Raw genomic sequence first — 26,882 nt, 5'->3', positions numbered from 1 at the left:
TCTTAAATATGGATACAGTTCCCTTACACAAACGTAGCAGCTTTCACTGCTTTTTTGGCTTTTACCCCCTATAATTATAGTTACTTATTTCTACTTTCGGAGGTCAAGGTGTCTCAGAATCGACATCTCTCCGAGTTAGCTGCAGCATAGATGAGCCATCTTAAAATTCTGACATTACAGTAACAGCATCTACAAGTACTAAACCTCCTTCACATTAAATACCACATTGTAAATTACTACTCCTCTTTAAAATCAGGGGAAGCTCAGCATAAATTACAATATCAAAACACATTTAGAAGTTGACCTTGCAGGCTGAAGTCAAGGGAGCCTTCTGCTGCCCTGGCATTTCTCTTTTCAAGTCCATCTGTTAAAATGGCATTATGCCACCACTTACAAGGTGGGGTGCAAGTTTCAGCAGTGCACAGGAAACAAACACAGGGCAGGCAGCAGCCCATCAGAACAGGAACTCGAGCTATGCGCAGCCAGGAGAAATCCCACCGTGGCTTTTTATTTGCACATTAATATTAAGCAAGCAGTATTATAAAAATAAATGGGTAGAATAGCAAGATGGCTGAGGGATTTGATAGTAGACACATGCATCTCGATCTCTAGATCATGAGATTCAATCCTGTTCATACCAGTAACAAGCCAAAAAAAGTGAAAATCGTAAGACCTGAATCTTATTTTCAGGCTTTCTGTATGACATCATGCAAATTATCCACCTGTTTCTGCCCTGATGTCTTCTTTCTGCAGAACTAAAAGAGTACCACTAGAGAAGGTTTGTAAAACACTTTGGATAAGCAGAGATTAATTACATGGATATAGGCATGATCCACCATTCTCTGAAGTCAATGGAAAGCTTCTCATTGATTTAACATATTTTGAATTAAGCCCTAGAGGAATAGTTATATTGTGTATGATAACCACATTAGACATAAATTATTTAGGCCAGCATCTTTCCTATCCCTGGAAGTGTTCAAGGACAGGTTGGATGGGGCTTCGAGCAACCTGGAGGTGTCCCTGTCCATGGCAGGGGGTTGGAACTAGATGATCTTTAAGGTCCCTCCCAACCAAAACCATTTTATGATTCTTGAAATAGCTAAATATGTCAAGTTTACTTAGGTTTGTGGAGCTACATGTCTATGCAGAAATTCATAGGATCAGAAGCAGATGAGCATCTTTCAACAGGCTAGCCTTGAAGCTATGAAAATAATAGCTTACTGGAAAGTCTATGTGAAAGTCCTGATTATTGCCTGATAAAAACATTTTTTTCACCAGAGTTAATTGGAAATTAATATTTTTTCAAAAATAAAGATTCTTTTCTGCTGGAGAAACCCAAGGAAGAACACTGATCTCTGTTGCCTTGACAACATTATTGTGAAATACTCAGGTATTAAAGTATCTGGTATGCTCAAGAAAGTTACAATATCTATTTCACATTGGATACTTACCACATTATTGTGTTGGCATGTATTCATCTATCATCTGTGACTATTTGTCACAGCAAGTTACGTGCCAAATAATACATGAGAAATATCTGAGCTGACTTAAATGCACATGGTATTTTTATTGCATAGTTTCATGGCTACTGAAAGTTGTTAGATCTTTGTCCTAGAAAAAAGAGCATTCTTCCATGATATGTGGATACTAGTAAAATAAGTGCTGTTTTTCTAGTAATGTATTTCTAACGTGAGCAGAGGGATCTCCTCTAGAGAATATCTGGTGGAAGTCCATCCTCTCAAGGCTTGTACTCAAACCTTGGCCTTTCTGACAGGCTGTGCTGAGGGCACCTACCAGGGGCCCAGCATCGCTGCTTCTGAGATGAGGACTCTTAGGTCCACATGAGGCATGGTTGTCTCTCTTGCTGGTTGCTCACTGCAGAAGGCTGAATGCCTGATTTTTCAGGGCTGCTAAGCCATACTGAGGGACAAAAATGAGCAGGAGCTCCAAGCCTGCAAAGTTGCAAATAATTTCCATTTCTCTTTAAATAAAAAAATTAAACTCTTACTGGAAAAATAGATATCATCGGCCTCTGTGAACCCAAAGCTAAGTTTCATGCTTTCATTTCCCTTCAGTTTTTCTATAGACTGGACCAGATACAATAAGCAGAAAATAAAGCAGCATTATCATGGCATGCTGCTAATCACTTCTGATCCATTAGAGGGAAGTGTTTGTATACAATGTACTATATGCTTCCCTCCAGCCTCTTCTAACCATTTCTTTGGATGAAGATGATGAAACAGCATACTCTGCTCCTGACACAACAAACTATTTTATTGACAAATAAAATGAAAGATACTGATCAGTGAATTTACTACCACCATTTTTATTAACAAAGGCAAAATACAAAGTGTTTTGTTGGTTTTTTTTTTCCCCACCAGAAGTTAGTAGGTATACCTTGTGCTGGTCAGTGATGCCATAACCTCTACCTAGACAATTCATATAGTTGTGCTGCTTCACACCAAGAATGTGGTTTCCTTCCCAAGAGAGGCAGCAGGACAAGAGACAACCCACATGATATAAATCATCAAAAATACCCAAATTCGCCAAAGAAACGTTGCCAAAGAAAACAAAGTAACAAAGAAAACAGTAATCTTCCTGTGAGAATCTCAAGCTTTATCTAAATTAAAACTTCAGGTGTACTGAAAGGTTGTGGGTGATTTCCTGTACCGGATAAGGAGATTGTTAATTGTCCTGCCTCAAATAGGTCTGCTGCCTGCCCTGAACTGTGGCATCCTGTTCTGTGAATTATCTTCCATGGCCCCATGGCTGCTTACGATCTCTCATCTCCGTTGTCACCAGAGGATTTATGTCATCCTTTAGGCTACCTTTTCTGCCCAAAAGGGACACATGTGCTGACACATGATTCTTCTCATCATAAGTTTTGACTTATTAGTTCCTTGAGTCTAATTTAGAGGCATTGGAACTGTGCATCTCCAATAACGTAAAAGGGTTCTAGAAGGAGCCAAACCAGCCCACACTTCTGATAAATTGCTCTGATTGTTAGCTATTGAATGTTAGCTGCTCACCTGTATCTTCTAATCTTTTTAAGCGCCATTTAATGACAGACAGTGCTTGAATGTCTCTCCTGCATCTGCATTCCCAGATGATACCTGCAGAACTCTACTGATAGACTATCCAGGCTGCTAATGTATACTGTAATGCAGTTAAGCCAATGTCTGAACGGCCACAGTACTAATTTTTTTTGGTGAAAGGTTCAAGGACTCGTCCATTCTACACCTTTCAGATAGCAGTCAGCCTTCAAATGTCATTTAAACAGATCACAAAAGAGTGGCACTATATGAGTAATTCAACTTCTACAGGCTTTAGAGGAGTTTGGTCTTGGTTACATATTGAGAACTACTGCTGCCCTCTACTGTATTATTATAGGTTATGCCTCTGATAATCAATGAAAGCCACAAATATTCAAGCAAAATTTCTAGTCTTACCCAGAACTTAGCATGCTTAATATTTCCATGTATTGGTAAGATCATTCAAAGGATCTGATTCTAATTGATCAACATATTCTGATTCTGCAGGGGCTAGTTCAAATGGAAAAAAAATTTTTTTTTTTTTGGTATGATTTTGACTCTTAGAAGAGGTGGATCCTTGCAAGGGGCTGGACACGTTTCACTGCTTCAGTGAAATGTTGTCTCTTCTTCTGATAATAAATATCCATCAGAAGAGTAAGAACTATGGAGTAAGAAACCAACTTTGGGGCCAAAATGACTGCATTAAGGTTCTGCCTCGGACACAATGTCTCTGATAACACAAACTTTAGCTTAGATTATGAAGAACAGCTAAATCCTAGTTCAGTTGAACTAATCTTTCCTTAGTCTTGACTTAATCGGTTCTGAAAAGATACAGCTCACGATCCTCTCAAAAAGCTAGGCTTCTTTCTCACTGATGCTAGCACTAGTAACATGAGTGCAACCTTGCTAGAGTCATATCCACTACACAAAAGGCTGCAAATAGGAATATCTTATTTCTTCCCAGCTCTCCACAGACTTCAATAACCTCCTCTTTTATCATTTTAATCTCCATGCCTCTGAATAGGTTGCATTGCTTGTATGTTAGAGCGCTTATCATGTGCATCTAAAACAGTTTTAGAATTATTTTATGCTTCCCAAGCTCACAAATCCAATTACTTCTCTCCTGCAGTGCTTCCTGCACTGGAATGCAACTATGGTGTCACCAATAGATAGTACTAAACTGTAGTCACCAGTAGACGGGAACAGATAAGCAGATGGTAGTAGACCACTAGATTCAAGCCAGAGACACAGCCTTCCTACTCAAGGGAAAACTCAGACTGTTCTCACTAATTATCTGTACGGGTCTCCAAAGGAATTAGATACACATTGCAAAGGAGCCAGACTAAGAGCCTGGCTAATTAAAAAAACTGTACTTCCTTTCAGTAGATGGAGTGACAAAGGGACCAGGTGTCCACACATGTTCTGAGTCCCTCATTTAGTGCTACCATCCTGGTTAACATTCTGAATATTGAACCAGAGAAACCTCCAGAACTAAAATCACAAGCTGTTACCACTTCTATGTCAAACCTGTAACCGTGAGGGTTGACACATCTTATATATGTAGTAGACTGGACACAAAGAAGAGAACCTGTAATACACATTCAACTAGCAAATTCCAGCTGCTTTTACTTCTGTAGTACTTTGAGGTTTATTTTCTGTTATTCACTGTAAAACATCCAGTACATCCAGTTTCTTGTTCACAAAATACACCTGTAACTGAAGTTCTTCGTGGTTCCCCATTTCTTCCACAAACTTTATTATGCAAAGGCTTTTTTTCCAGAAGTGTATTATTAAAAACCACTGAAGCTGAAGTCAACCCATACAGCCTAGTGCCAGACATAACTGCATGAGACATAATGGGGCATGGCCCAATTCTTAAACTCTAGTTTACAAAACACCTACCTCTAGGACTTTCCCAGTAATGAACTGGTGACATGCTTCACATTTGACTCCAAAAAGAACTTGATAATCCTTTTCACAATAAGGAGCGCCATCTCTGAAAAAGAAAATCCACAAATTACAAACCACCTTTTAAGAAACAGGTTACAGCATGACTTACACTCTTCCCTTGTCTTCAGTCTGGAACTCCTACACACAGCAACACCAAAATGGGAGTGAATTCAAGGGAAATATTTTGTAGTATAAGAAAAAAAAATTCTCATTAGTGCCTCTTAGAATTATGCCTTAAATTCCCATCGAGAAAAGGCATCCAGTACAAACCACCGAAGTGTACCTCATTCTTTAGAACAGACCCCCTCCACCTACAGGTGGTGCATTTCTAGGGAATCAGTGGAACTATGTCCAGGCAGATGAGAGGAGAACCGAGTCTTTATCATAGGCATATATTTTTTGTTGACTTCAGAAAAAAAATCTTTGTTAGTCTGCAAGAGTATAAGCAGTTACTTGTAAGTGTAAGGTTATGTAGTCTTTTAGTATGAACAAGGACCATATAATAAAAGTGGAAATACTAGTCAGTTTAGGAGTATTTCTCAGGCACTGAACTTCTTTTGAGAAATTGCAGATGCTACTTTTTATTAAATATTATAAACCCTTTAATGGCAGGTTTGTGAAACATACGTTGTTTCCCTGATTTTTCTCTTTATGGGGGGAACGGAGACTGTATCTATCTTCATTCCCTCTATTTTATCATTACACTGTTTTTCCCCATTCTCCTTCTCTACACTTCGTTCTGCTCAAAACTCTCTTTGTTAGTTTCTTGTATGGAGATGAGAAACACAGTGTCAGGTCAATCACTGCATCACATTTACTCTATTCTCTAGCAAAGACAAGAAATGGACAGGTTCTTACTTTTTTCACATGTTTGGATGCAAAATGGCACAAAGCTTTATCTGGCTAACACAGAAATGACATGCAGGAATTCACCTAATCCTTTGTGGGAACATTGAGATATATCCCCTTCTGTATTGGTATTAAATATAGACTACTATCATTAAACACCAGTTTTCAGTTGCACTTTTCAGTTTACTTTCCTTTCCCAACTCAGCTCTCAATGGGAACAAAGATTTTGGTGTATACAGAAAGGTAGTAAAAACTGGATTTCAAAAGGCTAACTTTACTGCAAGCTCTTCTTCATTGGCACCACAAACTCATGCCAAGAGTGCAGAAGAGATGCAGAGGTTACTTACTTGCTGATGTATTCCCCAGTTAGGACCTTCCCACAGGCCTTGCACTTAAAGCACCCCAGGTGCCACTGCTTATCCAGAGCCAGCAATGCTTGTCCATTTTTTATGTCTCTTCCACAGCCCGCACAATCTGCAAATAAACAAACAAATCCACTTGTTGATGTTACTTGTTTCATTAATCCTCATTAACCATCCACCAATTGCTACACTTGGTAACCAAATGAGAGAATTACACACCAATGCAGAGATGTCTTCCTTTCCTCAGACAATTCTTGAGTCCTGTATGAAGATTCAGTCTTCATCATTATAGACATACTCAGCAGAAGAGGGAAAGTACCTCTTCTGGTTTTCATGCTGTTTATGATTCAAAGACTGCCAGGCAAGCTCTGTACAAACTTCAGATTTTGCTAGGAATGAGCTACCTAAATTATCACTCAGAAAAGTTCCTGTCTTCTAAAGCAATCAATGTTTGTTTCAAGATTTTCCTTTTAGCAAAATCTTGACTGCTTACATGAAGCTAAATAAGGAGGCCTGGGTGAGCATCATCAGGATTGCTGCGTTTCCCCGTTGGGTGGCAGCAAAGCCCAAAGTGTCCACCCAACTCAAGGGCGGTGGCACATCTCAGCCGGGACCAGGGGGAGAGACCTTTTTTCAGGGAGGGCCCAAGGCAAGGGTGACAGCAGTTTGACAGCAGTGTCGGCTGCATGGCAGGGCATATTGTCCTCCACCTGCAGGTGTTGGAAACTGTAGTTCTTGGTGTCTGTAATAGGCATAAGGAATCTTTCGCAGGGATTTTGGTACTACCTTGGTAGTTGACACTCACTTTTTACTGCAATTCTGAAAGACTCTTTGATGGCAGTGTGAACCTGAAGCCAGGAGCCCTGAATGCCCTCTGTCCCAGAGGATGCCACAACGTCTTATGTCACACCAGAAATCTTTGGCTCAGCCCCAAGCTCCCATTCCTCTCCATTCAAACATAAAACACTCAAAGAGATTTCCTGGTAAGGGGGAATTCAGCACATGGTAAGATCTGAAGAGACTGATGTGGCAGACAGCGCTGAACTGCAAGGATTGTGCTACAGCTTCTGTGCCCAGCCTCAGGGGACAGAGGGACCGAGGGAAGAGAAGGCCTGGAAGACCAGTGAAGCAGAAAGGGAATGCCCATCAGCTGAGGCACACATGGAAGCCACAAAGGAGACAGCCTGGAACAAAGGATTTTCCATATTTTATTATCCCCAAACTCAGTGCTCCTTTGGTGAATGCAACATCAACAAATAGCAACAAATTGAGACCAACAGTAACAGAACAATCTGGGCAGTAAAGCCCAGGGAAAAGACCATCCTGGCTGCACTGCTCAAGCTGACTGAACAGGTACAACCTGAAAACCTTCATCTCCTTGTGGGTTTACAGCCCAGGCAACACTACACCTTGCAAAAGGGTGAGCCCAAGTTTATCACAACTGATTATGAGGGAGTCACTCCTTTTCACACGAAAGGGCCTGACGTTTGTTTGCTGGATAATGGACCAAGAGAGCCCCAAAAGGAATGCCATGCATTCCTGCTATCCAAGTCACCATTTGCAGCACAACCCTCTACCTGTCAGCATTCTTCCCCTTCTAAAATCCCTAAAGAAAAAAAGGGACTAAGCACCATGGTATCTTGCGATAAAATGCAAGTCATGGACTGTTGACACAACTTGGACTTGAAAAGCAGCCCTGAGATGTCCTAATACTAGGACTTTGCTCTAGAGGACAAATGTTACAAATTGAAATCACGAAATGACAAGGACTGACAGCATGTAACAGATCCCTCTGCTCTTCCGTGCCAGCTCAAGGCTCCATGCCACTCCGGAACAACAGCAAAGGCTGGAACAGATCACTGAGGGAGGCTCTGGAATTCCCAGCATGAAGCTGAGGAGGGGACAAGCAAACATCTGTCAGGATGGCTCTGGGATGCTGATCTTGCCTTTGGTTGTGGGAGGATACTAGACCATCTCTTGAAGTCCCTTCCCGTCTGTGTTTTCTTATGCTAAACCTGAAACCATGCAAATTTGCCTTTCAATTGTGACAACAAATGGGATTTTTCCTCCAGCCTCAGTGGGTGCTGAACTGCAGCTTTCAAGAGCACCCATTTTTCAGCTTCCTAGCGCTGCTGCTTCCCCCTCCTGCACCAGCTTCCACATCCCTGACCTGGGGTCCTGCCAAACTGTGATATATTCCCTGTTACAGTAATCCCTCAAAAAATCTGCTGTGTTTCCCATGAGTTTTTTTCAGCTTTATCAAAGAAGCTTTCAGGAAGCTGAAATTTCTCAGATACTGAATCAAGGAAGAGATTTTTAAAGCACTTAGTTTTGCTTCTAACTGGGTTTCTGAAGCAGTCAGAATAGAAAAACTGCCTTACACAAAAGTCCAGTATCTTTATTGGTGCCAAAACCAGTTACATGGAGAAAGTAGGGATCCATGAAGTATCCCTGCCTGTTTAATTGCTTCTTGTAAGCCAAAGGTGGTGTTGCTGCACTTAGTCTTATGCTCACGTTTGATACAAGGGGTTGATAACATTCTTTTACTATTCTATAGCAACAATACATCTACTTACTCGTTCTGGATTCCTTGAAGTGTTTTGCAAGAGTAAATTAACACCCTTATTTCCATTCTGCTAATATCACTGATATGCTGAATGTCTAGAACCAAAGTAAACTAATAGCCCAGTACTGTCTTAATAGGCTGAGATGGCTTTTAACTAAACCTGATTTTAACTCTGGCAAAACAGTCGGGTATATACATGAAAAGCTAGCAATTATCATTATCTCCTAAAATAGAAAGCAAATAAGGCTGGGCTGGGCTAAGAAAAGACCATTTGTTCATCTGAATTCTACAAATAAAAGCTATTTATGATCTCAGGCCTGCATGAGGCACATTAAAGCCTTCGGCTGAATATCATCAGCACACAGCATATGCAGGCAGGATCTCAGGATCACACTAAGCACAATCTGCATCAGCACAACGTATAACCAGCACACCGCAAATAAAGGGGCCATGAGGTCTGCAACCATATGCCAGAGCAGACTTGTACTAAAAAAATCTGAAAATCCTTCCCAAAATTTTGTGTAATGATTCCCACCATGGTTCTCTCTGTTTTCATACCTGGGTCTAACAGACTGCACCCCTTGACCTTGAGCTTTCTTGTGCTTTCTTTTTGTCATATAACCCAGATTCTTCTCTACGCATATTCCTTGGACATCCACACATTCAGCTGTGCCAGTATAACAAAGAGGAGGAGGAGGAAAGTGCATGTAGTGTATTTGGTAAAATGGAGAATGACCGGTACAGTTCCTATACGCACATATGGTCTAAGGAAAAGTATACCACAAAAAACACGATGTGAAATTACACTTGAGCTGAAGCAAGACTTAAGAGTAGAAACATTCCGTGGCACTGATTCTCATAAGAAATGGGAAGTAACTTCATATGTGTCGTGTCCATCCCCAGAATCTTCAGCTGTATGACAGCCATTTCTCAATAAAAGCACTGCAGTATGACTTAAATAAGGACCCAATCATTATAAGGTTATCCAGGAATGCCAGGAAAACAATGTATTCCCCCCAAAATCCATCCTAAGCAGGGAAAAAGATTTTATCTGAGAGCACTGGACAGATAGTTACCCAAATCACAGTGCAGCCTCCCCGTGCCGCCTGTGACACCAGCAGCTGCAGCCTCGACAATCAATGTCCACTTGCTCAGACGTTGCGTATAAAAAATTGTATTCACTCTCTCTCATAACAGCATTAGATGACAGCACCGTTGTTTAGCCAAGCGAAAGCTTCTCACACGATTCTCTGCCAGAGATGCTTAAACATACCTGTTGTGACTTCACATACTATGTATAGGCCTGCCCACTCTGAAGATAAATCCTAACATATTTAAGCTACAGCTCTGGAATAAAATAGCCCAGAAGGATGTCATATTTGATGTGTCCAGACACAAAAGCAAGTGCCAATGCCTGGACAAAAGGACTGTGATGTGGAGTCAGCCAGCCCAAAAGCATGGAAAAGTAGGGGGACAGGACAAGGAAAAGTACCATGGCACTATGATAAGCATATGATTAAGACCTCCACCTCCCAAGCATCTTAAGCAGCCTCACTAAAAGATGTAGGCCAGGGTGAGCTGCCACCCATGACACCTTGCTTGTAAAGATGCGATGAGAAAATGCATTTCCCTTTTTAGCATCTGCATCACCCCAGACATCCAGGAGTGAAGCATCCTGCACAGCAACCCATTCGTCACTGCCTAAATTAAGCATTGGATTTTCTTCCTTTGCCTCCCTCCCCTGCTCTCAGCCAATAGCAGAGAGCCCTGATCACAGCACAGGCTGGGGGCTCGGAGCTGATACAGCTGTATTAACCCTAAGCACACTGCATATGACTTTACCTGCTCCCATTTGGATTGCTTGGAAAATTTACTAGCAATTATATCTTTATTTCACATTCTCTGCTCACCCCATATAACTTACGAAAGGGAAATCACCTCTACCTGCTTTAGTCCTAATGAACGTGGTTATGCAACTCATGTGCAGGGAGAGTTTTATGTGAGTGTACTAACTCTGCTCTGTGCAAGGTTAGCTCCGTGAGCAGAGCTAATTGCAGCCTGACTTGATGATGCATAATTAAGTCACCAAAAAGTTCCTTTCGATCCTGATGGCCATTAGTAAGCAACACATGTCTAGATACAGTCTGAAGCTGCCACAACCTCTTTGAGTCACAGGAGTAATACTGTTTTTACACTACTTTTGTTAGTGTTCCAGTCCCTATAAAACACAGTAAAGACAACACCAGCAAGCTTCTGCCCTGAAACAGGTAAAGCAAGGCAGAATGAGGGGGACTTTTATCATTATTATATTTTAATTTTTAAAAGAAACAAACAAATTTTCATTGGACGTACACAGAAATACACTGTCAAGCATAGCCGGACCTAAAGAGCAAGCTACGCGGAACAGCGAATTGCAAGTGAAGAGAGGCAAATATTATCACTGAAGTCAAGGTCAAGAAATCTCTAATTGTAAATAACTCTTAGCCACCTTGGAAAACAACTTGCATCCCAATAATTCTTCTGTGGCAATTTGAAGGTTGCGCAATTATAATTTCTCATAGAGTTTGGAGGACCAATTTTTCCTCAGTCACCCTTTAACCACAGATCAGGCCATGCTTTTTAAAGCCTTGATTTAAAGTTAAAAGTTTTGACAATATCACAGAATCACAGGGAATCACAGAATGGTTTGGGTTGGAAGGGACCTTAAAGATCATCTAGTTCCAACCACCCTGCCATGGGCAGGGACACCTCCCGCTAGACCAGGCTGCTCAAAGCCCCATCCAGCCTGGCCTTGAACAATTCCAGGGATGGGGCAGCCACAGCTTCTCTGGGCAACCTATCCCAGTGCCTCACCACCCACACAGCAAAGAATTTCTTCCTAATATCTAACCTAAATCTACCCTCTTTCACTTTGAAACTGTGATCCCTTGTCCTATCATTACACTCCCTGATAGAGTCCCTCCCCATCCTTCCTGTAAGCCCCCTTTAGGTACTGGAAGGGGCTATAAGGTCTCCCTGGAGCCTTCTCTTCTCCAGGCTGAACAACCCTGACTCCCTCAGCCTGTCCTCACAGCAGAGGTGCTCCACAGCCCCCGATCATCTTTGTGGCCCTCTGCTGGATCTGTTCCAACAGGTCCATGTCCTTCTTGTGCTGAGGACCCCAGAGCTGGATGCAATACTCCAAGTGGGGTCTCACCAGCGCAGAGTAGAGGGGCAGAATCACCTCCGTTGACCTGCTGGCCACACTTCTTTTGATGCAGCCCAGGATGCGGTTGGCTTTCTGGGCTGCAAGTGCACATTGCCTGCTCATGTTGAGCTTCTCGTCCACCAGCACCCCCAAGTCCTTCTCCTCAGGGCTGCTCTCAAGCCGTTCTCCGCCCAACCTGTATTTGTGCCTGGGACTACCATGACCTAGGTGCAGGACCTTGCACTTGGCCTGGTTGAACTTCGTGAGGTTTGCATTGGCCCACCTCTCAAGCCTGTCACGGTCCCTCTGGATGACATCTCTTCCCTTCAGCATGTCGACCGTGCCACACAGCTTGGTGTCATTTGCTTGTCATCACAACTTGCTGAGGGTGCACTAAATCCCACTGTCCATGTCACTGACAAAGGTGTTAAACAGCACTGGTCACTGGTTTCCATGTGGACATTGAGCCACTGACTGCAACCCTTTGAGTGCGGCCATCTATCCAGTTCCTCATCCACTGAGTGGTCCATCCATCAAATCCATGCTTTTCCAATTTAGAGACCAGGATGCTGTGCGGGACAGTGTCAAATGCTTTGCATAAGTCCAGGTAGATGGCGTCAGTTGCTCTCCCCTTATCTACCAATACTGTGGCAACATCATAGAAGGTCACCAAATTTGTGAGGCACGATTTGCCTTTGGTGAAGCCATGTTGGCTGTCACCAATCACCTCCTTATTTTCCATGTGCCTTAGCAGAGATTCCAGGAGGATCTGCTCCATGATCTTGCCAGGCACAGAGGTGAGACAGACAGAATGACTGACTGTGACAGATACCACACAGGCTTTTCCAGATCATCAAGATATTTCTGTCAAAGCTAAAAAACCAAACTCATTCTGTCTGTTTACAGTACGATAAATGCTTTCAATGTTTAAAGCATAACCATTTGATCATCAGGGCAGTGATGAGTTCTCCAAGTCAGAGAAGGACATACAATATTGGGAATTTCACATCCAGGATTTAGATCAGAGTATGTAACTCAAGAAATCTGCTGCGAGACCCTTCCTCTTTGCCAATGCAAGGATAAGAAATGTTTGTCAGAACAAAATGCACTATTGCCCTTTCACTGAAGGCAAAACATACCCATGCAGGCAGCCTTGTACTCCTGAAATCTAACAATAAGAGGCCGGGTGCATACAATGGAGGGAAATAAACTTCCCATGGGAAGTAAGTATAGCTTTGATGGTTTACTATAAATGGCAAGTTGGGAAAAATTGATATTTTCAAAATAAATATTTAAAGAAAATAGAATTATTGTAGTTGATTAAACATGGAAAGAAATCACAATAGCACGAAACGGCATTCTTTGCTTGCAACACAAGTCCCCATTAACCATCTGTGAGTGCCTAACATTGACTTGCCTTTTTGAAAAACAGGTTAATACATCTTGGATATATCGTTACTGTAAATAGCGCTTTCATCATCCAATGCAATTTAAAGTGATTTGGAAATATGAATGCTCTTCCCCAACTCTAGTCTGTTAACATGACGTTATTTTATCAAAGGAGTTTCTATTTTTCCCCTTTGCATTCATGTAAGCATTTGTGTTAGTCTTCTACATAGGAAAAGGAAACAGAATTCCCCTTCTTTCTACACCTCCTTCCCAAAGGAGGCCAAACCAATTGACTTTTTAACCTCTTACTCCTGCAAACTGTCCCTGCAAGCAACATACCACCAAGTTAGCCTTTTCCCGTAACATGAAGCTCAGTCCCTTCTTCAAACCAATCTTTCATACAGGTGTCTGAACTGAAAACCAAAGGGTAAATGAAATAGAAGGAGGAAGAAAGAGCAAATGTGAAACTATCTAAGAGAAGAGTTTTGGTTGGGTTTTTTTCCAGCTTACAACCCCAAAAGTTCCAGCTGTAAAACAATTCGGAAGGATAAACCACAGCCTGATACATCTAAGCTGAGGCTAGTGTTCACCCTTCTATTTCTTTTACTATAGTTCAGAACTCAATTCCAGCTGATTTCAAATTCAGAATTCCAACTTGCAGTCCCCCAAGTGAATTGCTCGGTTAGCAAATGAGCTTCACTGTTTAATACCCATCTCACGGATAGTACATTGTGTCTCGTCATCTGCAGACTATTTTGGGTAATTTTCAATTGTTACTTTTGGAAAAGAAGCAATTCCAACAGGGTACAACCTCCAACAACAGGAATGAAAGATACGACAACTTTTAGGAAGGTTTTTATGCCCTGAGAACCCATGGCAAACTAAGGTCTAGCTAACAACTAATTCACTTTTCACATTCTTTTTAAGTGACTTCTGATTCCTGACTTACCACCTGGCAAGCTTTCTGAATATGACAATTCCCAGATACTCTTACCTCTGGAGATCTACAATAGTTGTTTTCCAAGCTACTGAGAAATTCCTTTCACTTTCCCCAAAACTTTCTTTGGAATTACCTTTTGATTAGTACTTCTCTGGTAAAAGCTAAGGAGATGGAATGTTTTGATTTCCAAGTTCAAGATGGGGTTACGCTTAGAGAAATAAGAACTGATATTTAGTACACTCATACAGTCTATTCACAATTGTTTCTGCCTAATTTACATGTAACACAAAAGTATACAAAAGAAATAGGCAAACCAGACTGAAAACACCTTCCTGAAAACCAGTAATTTTTATGAAGGAGAACACTTTCTTATAGAAAACTTGTAAACCAGAAACTTTCTGCCCTGCCACAACTATATTCTCAATACAGTCGCTGCTCTGTCTCTACCACCCAAAAGTCTGTAACAATGCTTTATACCCTCATCCAGAGAAGGATCTAAGGCTAATCTAAAGCATCAGTGAAAATACCAATAATCTCTTATTATTGTAAAATAAGAGATAGATGAATAAATGGAGGCTACTTGAGTAATTTAGCCATTGTTATAAAACATAAGCGTGGACTAAAATTAATCCAAGAAAGCTATTCAAATGATGAAAATGCCTCAAAAATTGCAAACATTCTTCAAAAGAATAAATCTTCTTGGAGTAATCATGCAAATGGGCCAGTGTCATTGGAAGGATTTGTCAAGAGCTGTGTATTCTTAGACATAATCTAATGGCTTTTGCAAGAAAGGAACTGTGCTTGGGTTTGCATCATTTCGCTGAATTTTGTATCATTTCATTCATATTTGTTTGCTTATTTTATTCTTAAAAAGGGGGGCACAGTAAAATTTTAGACCCACTATATGCTCAATACATTAAGTCATAAATGTAGTTACCCTGCAGGGTTATTACAATCAAATTTAAAGTAAGGAGAATTAAATACTGATATTTAAAAAATAAAGGATTTTATTTAAAAACAAAATTTAAAATTTTAAATTTAGTTAAATCCAAGTTAAAAATCCAAATGCAATCTTGAAAACACAGAGAAGAAACTTGCTTCCCTCTTCCTATCTACGAACAAAATCAGGTATGATGAGATCTGCCACTTTTAAAATCTTTAAGGTCATGGTGCTACAAAGTAAGCAGCTGTATAAGCTACAGACCCTCAACAAATCAGCAGTTCCAAAATTAATTTAAATGCATTTACTTTCTTTATGTGCCTAGCAGATTTCAGGTAGTTTCTGAAATAAAAAATATCCACACTGCTATTTTATGCATTCTAACTAATTTTCAATTTCGATTCAAATAGAGCTTGGAATAAATTATGAGCAAAAATAGTCATTAGGGAAAAATATAGATGTTAAAGAAGATGATGAAGTTATGCAGAGCTATATTAGTTTAAGTAAACATGTACAGATATGGAGTATCCTCATGCTTATCAATTAGCCTTTTATAATTAAAACTCTAAATGTAAAACAAGGTTACAATCAGTTATTGTAATCAAGGTTTCCTGGGTTGTTAGGTAAACCATGATTAAAATCAGTGATTTAAATCACAGTGTTTGGAATCAGTCCACAATGATGTCTGTGGTATGTCTTTATTCTACAGTAAACAAACAACAAAGAAGAGAGATATAGGACTACATAAGCCCCTTCTGTCAAGTCCACAAAATTCTCAACGGAATCTCCAGTACCTAAACATAGGTATGCAGCTTGAATGCCACAAAGATTACGTGAGTGTTTCTGTATCTTTAGCAGATAACCCAGGAATTAGAAAACAAGAAAATCGTAATGTTCTAGTACACAAAAAATATTAAACCCTTAAGGTTCAAAATTATACACAGGATTTTAAAAATTCCATTTTAAAAATGCATGTTCAAAACCAAAATTGTTGGGCCCATCTAAGGTCCCTGGGGCATTTGACTAAGTTTATGGATACTGTAAGCGTGCATCCCCTAAGGCAAAACTGGGCTCAGTGTCTTACTCACTAAGTCTATCCACATCTTTGCCAAGTATTTGTACAATACGCATATACTATGAAGCTTTGACATACAGTGTGAAATTGTAGGTTATTTCCTAAGAATGAGCTCAAAATCATGTGTTGGATGTTGCTTAATACCATTTAAAGCCAAAATTCACTGCAGATAGCTTGCTTACAAACAGCCAGCAAACTCTTCCCTTTCACTTTTTAAGTCTTCCCTATGGACTTGAAGGAGTTTTCAGACAGCTCAGGAAAAAAAAATAAAATGATAAAGAACAAAATAATGAAAACTGAGTCAAATGTGGCTAAACAGTTACAAATCCTAGCTGCAGACTTCTTGCAAGAACTGTGATTAAAAGGAATTTTGCATCCATTTTATCCACTCAGCTCATTTCTAGTGGAGAAGTCTGTGATGCCTGTAAATCAGCTCAGACATTACTTCTGAATACCGGCAACAACCACCTATATCTTTATCTAATGAAAGGACGGTTATCCTGAATATCATTAAGCATTAAGAATTAGAGATTCTTTAAAGGAGGACGGCAAAGTAGATTTACATCATCTCCATTCTGGTGCTTCATTGTTGCCAAACAATCTCACTTTCTCCCTACTTTCTGGGCAGTGAGGCAAAAGATGATTCCCATTTTTTCCTGCCCACCGCTTCTTCAACAGGTAAGGTATGTATGTTGGCTCTGCTCTATTTCAGCATTACCAGAAACCTTGTTGGAAGTTTCAGATATTTACTGGGAGCTTTACTGACTGCATCTTATTTGAAGAGATAAGGCTATTGAACAATTAACAAAGATATCTTTCTCCCACAAGTTCATTTAGCATTAAGCTTATTATTTATATCACAATAGAGCTAAGATCCCCAGTTGTGAGCCAGGATCCAACTCTGCTAGACTCTGTACTGATAGGCATGAAAGCGTTTGTCCCAGAGAACTTACATTCTTTGAACCAGAACATAATGTGCAAACCAGACAAGGTCAAACATACAAAACAGTATTGTGAAATCTCCACGTGGACACTGGCTGGTCGGGGAACAGCTGCACCAAAGATTATTTATGCACATGTAACACTGGCCATTTTGAAAACTCTAGTTCGCATCTTGGCTGTACTATAATGCTCCTAACTCACAGGAGAGACTGTTAACAAAGAAAGGGGAGTCGACATATCTTCCCTGTGCTTCTTTCCAAACAGCATCATCTTCGGATATCTCAGCATATATAGGACACAAGTATCTATTTCACTGAAAAAAAGGAAACTGTGAAACACCACTATTTTAAAAGAAGACAAATTTTTCAAATGAAAATTCTTGCTAGGTGATTGTAACGATTCCATTTCTTTCAGATAGGGAGTTTTCTCCTATCCATCTAGAAAGCCCACTTTCTATTTTAAATGCAATTTCTTAATTAGTTCATGCACATCACTAAAATGATCCAACCTTTCAGCAAAAAGGTAATCAGAAATAACAAAAACTTCCTTACCAGCACCCAGACAAGGAACCAACAGAGAAAGGGCTCAATGTCAGGTGGAGAAATAACATTCTTATTACTGAAGCGCTTTACCACGGAAATAGTGAAGTGGAATGCCTAAGGGAAAAATCTCTGAGGAAGAGGGAAATGTATTAACTGTGCAAAGAGACATAGAGTCTTCAGAATTTCAAAGACGATCCCTGAGCCAGAAGACTGCCGCTTCGAGCTCCACCAGCACAGACTGCTGGCACCACCTCATGTTCCTACCCCGAGTGTGGGGGATCTCTCTATGGTCGCTCTGCTCTCAGCTGTACTTTCCACAACACCTCTTGTGTGTTCAAGAAGAAACGCAAGCCGGTGTTGTATTTTTTAAAATGAAGATCTGACTAAACCAGGGATTTTTAGGTTCAAATGTCTACATAGGTTCACTTACCAGCTACCTTGGTGAGAATTCACTGATAAAATGCCCAAATGGAGAAGTATCAAAGAGGGTAAGCCTGTGAATGTGGCCAATCTACTTGCCTCTGCTTCACACAGTAATACTAATAGAAACCCAGAGTGTGTACCCTCAGTCACTACTCATTTGGCCGTCAGGGGAATAAAATATTTTGAGATGCTGGGGGCTGGAAAGACGTATCATAAAGCTCACACTAGTCTTTCAAAGGTACCTAACACTATCATGGATGAAGAGCAAGGATTTAGGCAGACTTTAGGTTCTTGAATTTCTCCTTACACAAGTTAAAACCCAGAAATTTTCTAATTTTTATGGCTTTACGACTTTGGGTTTGACTCTTCTTCACTCTAAATTACAGCATGAAATTAGGAAAAAATACATATAATTTGCAGGTTTTTAAAGGTGGCCTTCAAAAACAGTCCACTAAATATGTGATACAAAATGCTGAGGGACAGTGAAATGAGGCTGTCATATACGGAACAGAGACACAATACAGGAGATCTTAATTAAAAGGAGGTGGGGGGTGAGGGGTGGGGGAAGCAGGGCACTCATCACCAAATAGCCAAGCATACAAGTTGCAGTCTTGCCTAAAATTTAGAAATAATAGATGCCTGCACAACCGCTTCTCTGGAAAGACAATATGGACCGTAACAAACACAGGTGTGTATGCATGTAGTTAGAAGACAACAGAAAGTGGAAAGAGCTTAAGATAGTACAAACCAGGCAATCATGACATTGTATAAAAAACCCTGGACACTGTTTAAAACATAAATAGTAATTCCCAAGATACATTACCTAATACTACTCCTTTATCGGGCCCCCAAAAAAATAACTTCCTGTCTTTGGCAGAACCTTGAAAACCCTGACCTATTCAAGCCATCAACACCACATTTTAAGTCAGTGTTATCTAGCTGTCCCCTGCTTCTGTGCTGCTCTACATCTGTCCCAGTCACTTTGCTTTACAGATCACATCTCATTTATCAAGCTGTCATATGAAATAAAACAATAACAAAAACGAACACCACTGATTTCATTTGTCTGCAAAGCTATTTACAGGTATTTGGTATTAGATTTCCTGCTGAATAAATGAATACCCCAAAGCTAGTGCACTGTGTACATCTAGGAGCGTCTGAAGAATAGGGTTGACTAAATTATGAATTATGATTACTCTACAGCATCTGTATACTGTCTTAGAAAATTAAAATTAAAAAAAAAAAAGTCACCGAAATGGTTCTTCAGGAAAATAGCTGTAATTATTCCAGGTAATAAATGTGCAGTGAAATAAATATATTATTAATATAAATAAGGTAAAGAAGTACCATGGATCCAACTAATATTAAAAAAAAAGGAAAATTAATTATTCAGTATTCTTCCTTCTGAGTTTCATTGGTGTGTAATATAAAACAGTGTTATTCAAGATGTTAACTCCTGTATGCAGAGGCATTTGGTGTTTCTTGAAGTCATACAAGAAAAGCTGTCAATAAGCCTTTAATTTATGTGAAGCAACGGAAATAAGAAAATGGCATGTCAACATTAATGCAGACATTCTAGTGGGTAGAAGGCTTCCTTTTACATTATATAAACCAATCAAACCTGATATACTTCCAGTCTACTGAATTTTCTCACTTCCAATTTACTTTGTTTTAAGGAAAGCCTCCTCTAGTAATCTACTTGGAAGTAATCAGAGGAAACTGACGGCAATATAGGATATAAAATAGATGCATAGCACGAATGAGATTCTTTTCTAAAAGAACTTGTATTAAAAAAAAAAAAATCCCTTCAAAAAAGGGTGAAGTGGTAGAAAAGAAATGATGTGTCTGATTCAGCCAGCAGGAGAGACGTGGAAGCAATCTGGAACAGCTTACACTAATTAAAATTTACTCTTCAGTGCCAGCGTATCTAAGTCAACTTTTGCACAAAGCTAAAGCAGCAGCTGGCATGTCTTTGAAGACAGAGGATGATTCATTAGTATTCTTTTAATTGAGTTTTTCTGAACTTTGAAATGCATTCTGGTCTCACTTCTGTTTATCTGTTTTGGAAAGTTTTGCTCTGAAGTGACCGGAAACTATATTTTTCTACAAGTCTTTGTCCATAGAAGAGCAAGATGCACAGTGGCAGGTATTTGCAGATTTTGAAGTAGTGCACTCTAAACTGTTACGAGCAGGAGCTCTCTTGCTGTGTACTGGTAAGGCAGTTTGAGCAGCAGGACCCAATTCTGATTTAAAAGAAAAAAATAAATCTCACTGCAAGTAGCAGGGAAGATTGTTTTATAATCCCTGCTACCCATGACTTCAGTGTGGAACCCAAGCAGCAATTCAAGCAGAGACTTTGGCTATCAGGAAGCAACTCTTCAGCTCTTTTGCTTGCTCACTATTAGACAACTTTAGCCTATCAGTTGCTAGGGGAGATTTTGACACCATCACGTATCCGGGAAGTGGCCAGTCACGTTGTTGGAGAAGTCAGCCACTTTTTGAGAACCAGATGTAGTGAGACCCAGATACTTCTGTCATTAAAGACCAGTCGTTTGGGAGCCAGTGCCGTGACATGCTCAGAAAAAGAATGTCAGTACTGTCCAAGGTCCCTGTGCCTCGCAGTTCCTTGCCAATTATGCCTCCCAAATACCAGTAATTCAAATACAATTTCCACACAATTCCTTTGTCTAAGAAGGATTCTCTGAGTGCCTGAAGTAGCTCATACATTCCTGTGTTGGTTTTTAAGTCTTTGTAAGCCTTTTTTCAGGTTCGTAAATTCTTCCTTAACTGATTAGGCCTGTGCATTTTCATCTCCAAATCTAGAGTTATAGTGGAAAAGTATCACTTAACAGACAGAAAGGCATGATAAAAATCAGTCTCTCATTTTTTATTTTGCTAAGTGTCTGATTACATATTCTCAGGCAAATCAGAAAACCTGAGATTTACTCGACTCATCCGCTGGGCACAAACGCTATTGCGCTTTATAATCCTAGGATCTCAAAGCCAAGTACCAGTACAAAATACACAGTGTCGCCCTGATGGAAACCAACATTGGTGGAAAACTACCTAGTGTCACAAGGAAATCTGTAACCATTTTGAATTATAAAACTATACTGGATAAGTCATTACAGACTAGAGCACTGAGTACAATCCACCAGTTGGAGAAAAAAAATCAGAAAACCCCAAAGATTAAGAAAATTAACAACCAGAGGCAGAGATTAATATCATTAATTTATAAATTATCTTCTAAAAGCATTAAAACCCAACAGCAAACCAATTTAATTTCTTCCCAAACCTTCTTCATTCTCTCCCTTTCCCCTTAAGTTGCTTTCTCTCTTTTTTTATAGTAGTTTCTTGGGGTTCTAATCACAGTATCATTGTGGTATCAGTCTACTGGAAGCATAATCCTGGTGGTACTCCTTTTGAAGGAGAATTTAATTAAATTAAAGTGTTAAACAGTAGAAGAAATTTAATTTCCTCTGACTTTGTCTTCTTTTGAATACTTAAATCTATGCAATTATATATGAAAAAAAGGGAATCTATCAACTCTGAAACCTTAGGTTTCATCAGTTAACTACTTTTCAAGTGTCTATAAAAGGAAAAACCAGCCCTTTAAAAAATGCAGTCATGGGGGAAAAGTCAGGTTTTTATATTGAAATGTGTAAGTGTCTCTTCCCACCTGTAGTACCACACGCTTTCAATGACGAAAAAAAAAAAGAAAGAAAAAACATGGTTCCCAGAGATAGTTTGCATTTCTAAAGGTGAGGAAAAGAAAACAACAAACCCAAAAGTTTGTGTTAAATTAGTTTCAACTAAATGACTGTCAGCCTGGGAAAGCGAGAGGCTTCAGAAAGAAGATGGCATACTTACTGCTTGAGGCAGACAATTCTTTCGGACTGGAGGACATTGGCTGAGCACACATCTGACAGAGACAGTCCCTTCCATTAAAGGTAACTCGATCGCCTGGTGGAAATGGACGCCTGGAGAGTTAAAGAGAAAAATGTATCTTAGCAAAGGTTATGCCAGAAATTTTCCTCTGTTCCCTATGCCTTGATTTTGCTGCCTTCCCCCAGTGCAAGCAATATTTTACAGAAACTCAGGCCAAATAGTTTCTGCAATGTGGCCTTGGCAAAGCCAGGCACTGGAAGAAATCCAATTCATGGATGCAAGCAGAGCAGAGGTTAGACTTGCCTTATATTTTGGTTTAAAAAAGCAATCAAACATACTTTATCTAAAGAATAGACGGCAGTGAAATCTCCTTAGACACAACAGCTACATTTATGATGGTCTCAGCGTGATGCTGTGGGTAGCAAACGGTACACAAGAGAACTCAAAGGAAGAATCAGAATTGGGCTTGAGGCTAGTGAAGGAATATGGAGCTAGTCTCTCATAAATACACTAATTTCATCTGTATTCAGCAATGAAATATATGACTATACTACAGTGGATGTAGCAGTTTGCAAAAAAATGAAATGTTATCCACATTCATTCTCCTAGAGCTTTAAAATAGGTATCTACATTACAGAACCACCACTGTAATTGCTCCACCTGTGCAGATGATGTTAGGAGAAAGGTAAAGGCTGAATGCGCTATGGAAGTTTAAGATTATTTGCAAAAATGTTAACAAAATGTTAAGAATGTGTGTTAGGCAGAAGCTGACATCACTGTTAGCCTTATTTGGTGTATAAAACAGAGCATGAACAAAATTTTGTATGAGCACGTCATTAAAATGAGAATATTAATAACTCCGAATCTTTAGTAAGTAGATTTAGCTGCTAAGTACAGACCCCCCTACACCACACCTCACTCAAAAAGTGTGCTTAACAGATGAACATCTGCTTGTTCCCACAAAACAAAATGCTTAAGGCATTGTTCTACTTTCCCTTCTACTGCCATTCCTAAGTCAGCCATAAATAAATCATCAGCAATACTGTATTTCATGAATCTATTCCAACGACTCATCTGTTCGTTCAACATAAAATGATTGATGTAAGTTTACATACAGAAAAGTGATGTCATGTTTCATACTACATCATCTACTTTCACACTGTCCTTGGGAAATAAATCTGAAACATACACATCATGTGATTACTGACACGCAGTAAATACACACATTATTTAAAATCAAATGGAAAAACAATCAAAATACTTCCAAAGGAAAAGGTCTTGAAAAAATGTACCAGGCTATAGGACAAAGTACTCATCAGAGATAGCTACGAAAGATTAGGGTAGCACCTGGCAAGTCTACCCACTAATACCCATACACATCATATGATGGGATGTCCAACAAAGTACTATCTCAGAACGTAGATTCTTGCCTTTCTTGTTCACGTCATCCTCCTGCATTAAGTTTTAGACCATTCAACTGTGTTAGATTCTGACTTCTGGAGAACTGCACTCCCCTATTTCCCTCCAAGACTACAAAGGAGCAGGCCATTTTTTGGGTCCTCCCTCTCTATGAAATCTACTTACATCTCTATCTGATGCTTCTTATGTGTCCCTCAGGCATTACACTGAAACTTATTTAAGAAAAGTTCTGTTTTACTTGCAGGGCTGAGAACAGCAGAAATGAACAGCCTGATGGTCATTTTCATTCCAGCTTAGTAAATAGTAAGTATACACATAACACAGTTGGCTTTTTGTAGAATCATGATGACACCATATCACTTAAATTTCACTTTATGTCTAGATTATTTTTAGTACTATAAAAATGTGCCACTACTATAAAAACCTACAGTAGCTTTATTCCCCTAGTGTATCCAAAATATTATACTGATAGCAAACAAGGTACATGCTAAGACAGCCTAAATTCTAGCATAGCCTCAGTGCCTAAAGCCAGCTCATAGAGAACACTATGCATAGAGGCTTTGGGCTCAGTTCAGGCTGTAAAACTCAGCTGAGATTTTCAAGTATAGAATTGCTATGAGATCATGAAGAACATAGGCCCAGTAGTCTCCTAAATTCTGAATTAATAGTGAGAGTTTAAACAAAAATAAAAGTTAAAAATGTCACCTTTTGTCCCATCCATATAGCCTTAGCTATCTTCCTTTTATTCCCTGGTTCTCTTACTGGGGACAAGAAATGGTATTTGGGAAGAAGACGGGGATCACAGTTGTCTCAAAGCCACATGATGTGAAAGTGAGCTGGTAGTATATTTTCAATTGTTTAACTGTTCTTGTAGTCCAAATGACTTCTCTATTGTAGCATCCAGAATTTTGTTTTACCTCGTTTCTCCTATCAAGCTGAGCTGATCACCTGAGCTCACCTAACCCGTGTCCGTCATCTGAACATGTAAGCCTGATATTTAGTTCTTTCATATGTGACAGTAAGTTTCTGAGAACAGGAAACTATAGGTAACAGAGAAGCTGCATCCCCCAAATAAATGAGTGGTACTTCGAAGACCATCAAAGTCAGACTTGGAGCAGATCTTTTTAAACCAAAGGCTTCCTAAAGAGAAATACCTCTTGAGCTTTGTGTCTCATGGTGATACTTTCTCCCCTGTTTTCCTTGTGCTAGGTTAATGTCACGTTAGTTGAAAGGGATGACTTACTTGCAAACAGTACAGGCAAAGCAGCTTGGATGGTAAGTTTTTCCCAGAGCTGTCACTACTTCGCCTTCCACGAACTCCCCACAACCGTTGCAGCGGGTACCATACATGCGCTGGTAATCCAAGGTGCAAAGATATTCCCCGTTCTTAATGAAAAATCCTCCTTGTGCCAAGTCACAGCCACACACTGAAAGATAAAAACCACACATACAGATTGGAAAAATATACCTACTAAGGATGTCAGCAATAGTCTATGCTGCCAACAAATGAGATGACCCTGGTGGTCTTGCTCCCTTCTATCAGAGTTTTACTTTCTCCTCCTATCACTATATGCCTTGACATCCCAACAGATGGTTGGTATTCTCTGGCTACAAGAGAGCTTGTAGTAAAGACTCTCCTTGGAGGAATCTACATAATCATAACTTCCATGTGCTTGGTCCTGGCCAAGACCTCAGTTACCTCCAATCTTCTAGTAATCATGTTATCAGAATTATTTGTAGCAATGCAATCTCTCTTTCACTTCTGGAACTGGAGGTGAGCAGAAGAAAATATATGATTCCATAAATAGAACAGATTTTACTATGTTATACACTAGCACACATTTTTCCTGAAACCACGTGCTTTATTTTAAGAACCTTTCCAGGTGCTGTGTCTTTTTGAAACAATGACTATTTTAGAAATGTTGTGTGTTTTAGATTAACTCCTCCAGTCCCCAGATAACACTGAGCTTCACCACTGCTGCATTAATATTTTTCATTTGCTCTAAAAAGTATGATCTTTGAAATGTTCAGTTGAATTTTACAGTATTGATTTAGACATAAATACTGGGAATAAGCTGCAGTAAAGAGACAATAAAGCATTAAAAATCTAGCCACATCTCCACTATACATACTTCTTGATATATGCAGCCAAACTATACAACAGTATATTGAATATTGAATATAGCGTATTCCCCCCCTGTATTCTGAACAAATTAATATCCCAAAAACTACTATTACCTTTGAGTGCCTAATCTGCATTGGTCTTCTGTTAGTCTTTCACATACTATACTCCCTGTACTTCATGGATTAAGATAAACAGTTTTTCACTGTTAAATGCTTATTCATCCAAACCAAAGTACAACACAACCAGGTGCCTGTTTTGTTTTAAAAAAATATTCATAGTGCTACATTGACATTTTTGGTCAACACAGGAGAAAGCAAGCAATCCATCCCAGAACAGCCATGGGAGATTGAATTTAACACTTCTGCTTTATCTCCGTGTGAATAAAGGACTTGAACCTATCTAATGTTCACCTATCTAGCACCAAAAATACTACTTGCTTCATGCAAGCTTTTAAAAGTTCTCTTTATTCACCTCAGTAAGAAAGCATAAATAGGAGCTGCTAGTTAAATTCTTAAACAAATACATATATATATATATATGACAGCTCCCAGGCACTTTGGTTTTAGCCACTCCTACTGCTCCTCTGTATATTGCTGTATTTGTGTAATTCAGTAAGAGAAACTACAGTGGTCTAGGATACTAGCTTAACTGTTACTCTGCAAGCAATTCCATCTCATCCCTCTTCAAAACATTCAAGTACATTCAGATCAAGTATCAGAAATATCGAATATCAGAAATTCTGATTCTTAAGGGAAAATAAAGAAGCAGCGTTCTAGGTCCCTGCAGTTAGAGAGTCCTTGAAAAATTAAAATATGAATTACGGGAAGATTATCAGGGGAGCTGGGTTCAACTCATCTCTCTGCCACAAATTCCAAGCACAATGGAATTTGTCATGCACAACATTCATTCTCTGCCCTGTTGCAATGCACTACTATCCTATTAGCTACCTGCCTTGAAAATTGAAATCGCAAGGTGTTTGGGGCAGTGATTGCAAATTCTCTGTGTTTGCCTGTTGCCAAGTCTCAGAAGTCTAATGAGTGTTACCGTAACAATAATTAATAGAATAACAATAAACAGAATACAGTAAAACACAACTTAGAATTGAAGCAGTGTCAGTGCTAGAATTTTTCCGGTTTCACATTTCTGCATAGAACAACGTTAATATTTCATGTGCAAACAAATTACATTTCATGGTGGCATTAAATCCACAAGCAGCCAAAACTCAATTACCAGTGACTGAGGAGAATTACAGA

The 26,882-nt window shown here is 39.6% G+C and overlaps 1 protein-coding gene across 6 annotated transcripts in view; it reads right to left on the bottom strand.

Annotated features, from left to right (window-relative positions):
* ABLIM1 (actin binding LIM protein 1) overlaps positions 1-26,882 on the bottom strand; it is a 211,983-nt gene that overhangs the window by 72,550 nt on the left and 112,551 nt on the right. For all 6 annotated transcript variants that reach the window (XM_063340168.1, XM_063340169.1, XM_063340170.1 and 3 more), the window contains exons 3-6: positions 24,748-24,931; positions 22,068-22,177; positions 6,179-6,305; positions 4,935-5,028 (exon numbers count right to left, since the gene is read on the bottom strand). In XM_063340168.1, coding sequence (XP_063196238.1) covers positions 4,935-5,028; positions 6,179-6,305; positions 22,068-22,177; positions 24,748-24,931 — 515 coding nt within the window. The remainder of the gene's footprint in view (positions 1-4,934; positions 5,029-6,178; positions 6,306-22,067; positions 22,178-24,747; positions 24,932-26,882) is intronic.

This window comes from Chroicocephalus ridibundus, chromosome 6, assembly GCF_963924245.1.
Source record: "Chroicocephalus ridibundus chromosome 6, bChrRid1.1, whole genome shotgun sequence".
NCBI classification, from domain to species: domain Eukaryota; kingdom Metazoa; phylum Chordata; class Aves; order Charadriiformes; family Laridae; genus Chroicocephalus; species Chroicocephalus ridibundus.
Note: the sequence above shows the minus strand (reverse complement) of the source record. Positions and strands in the feature narration are given on the sequence as shown.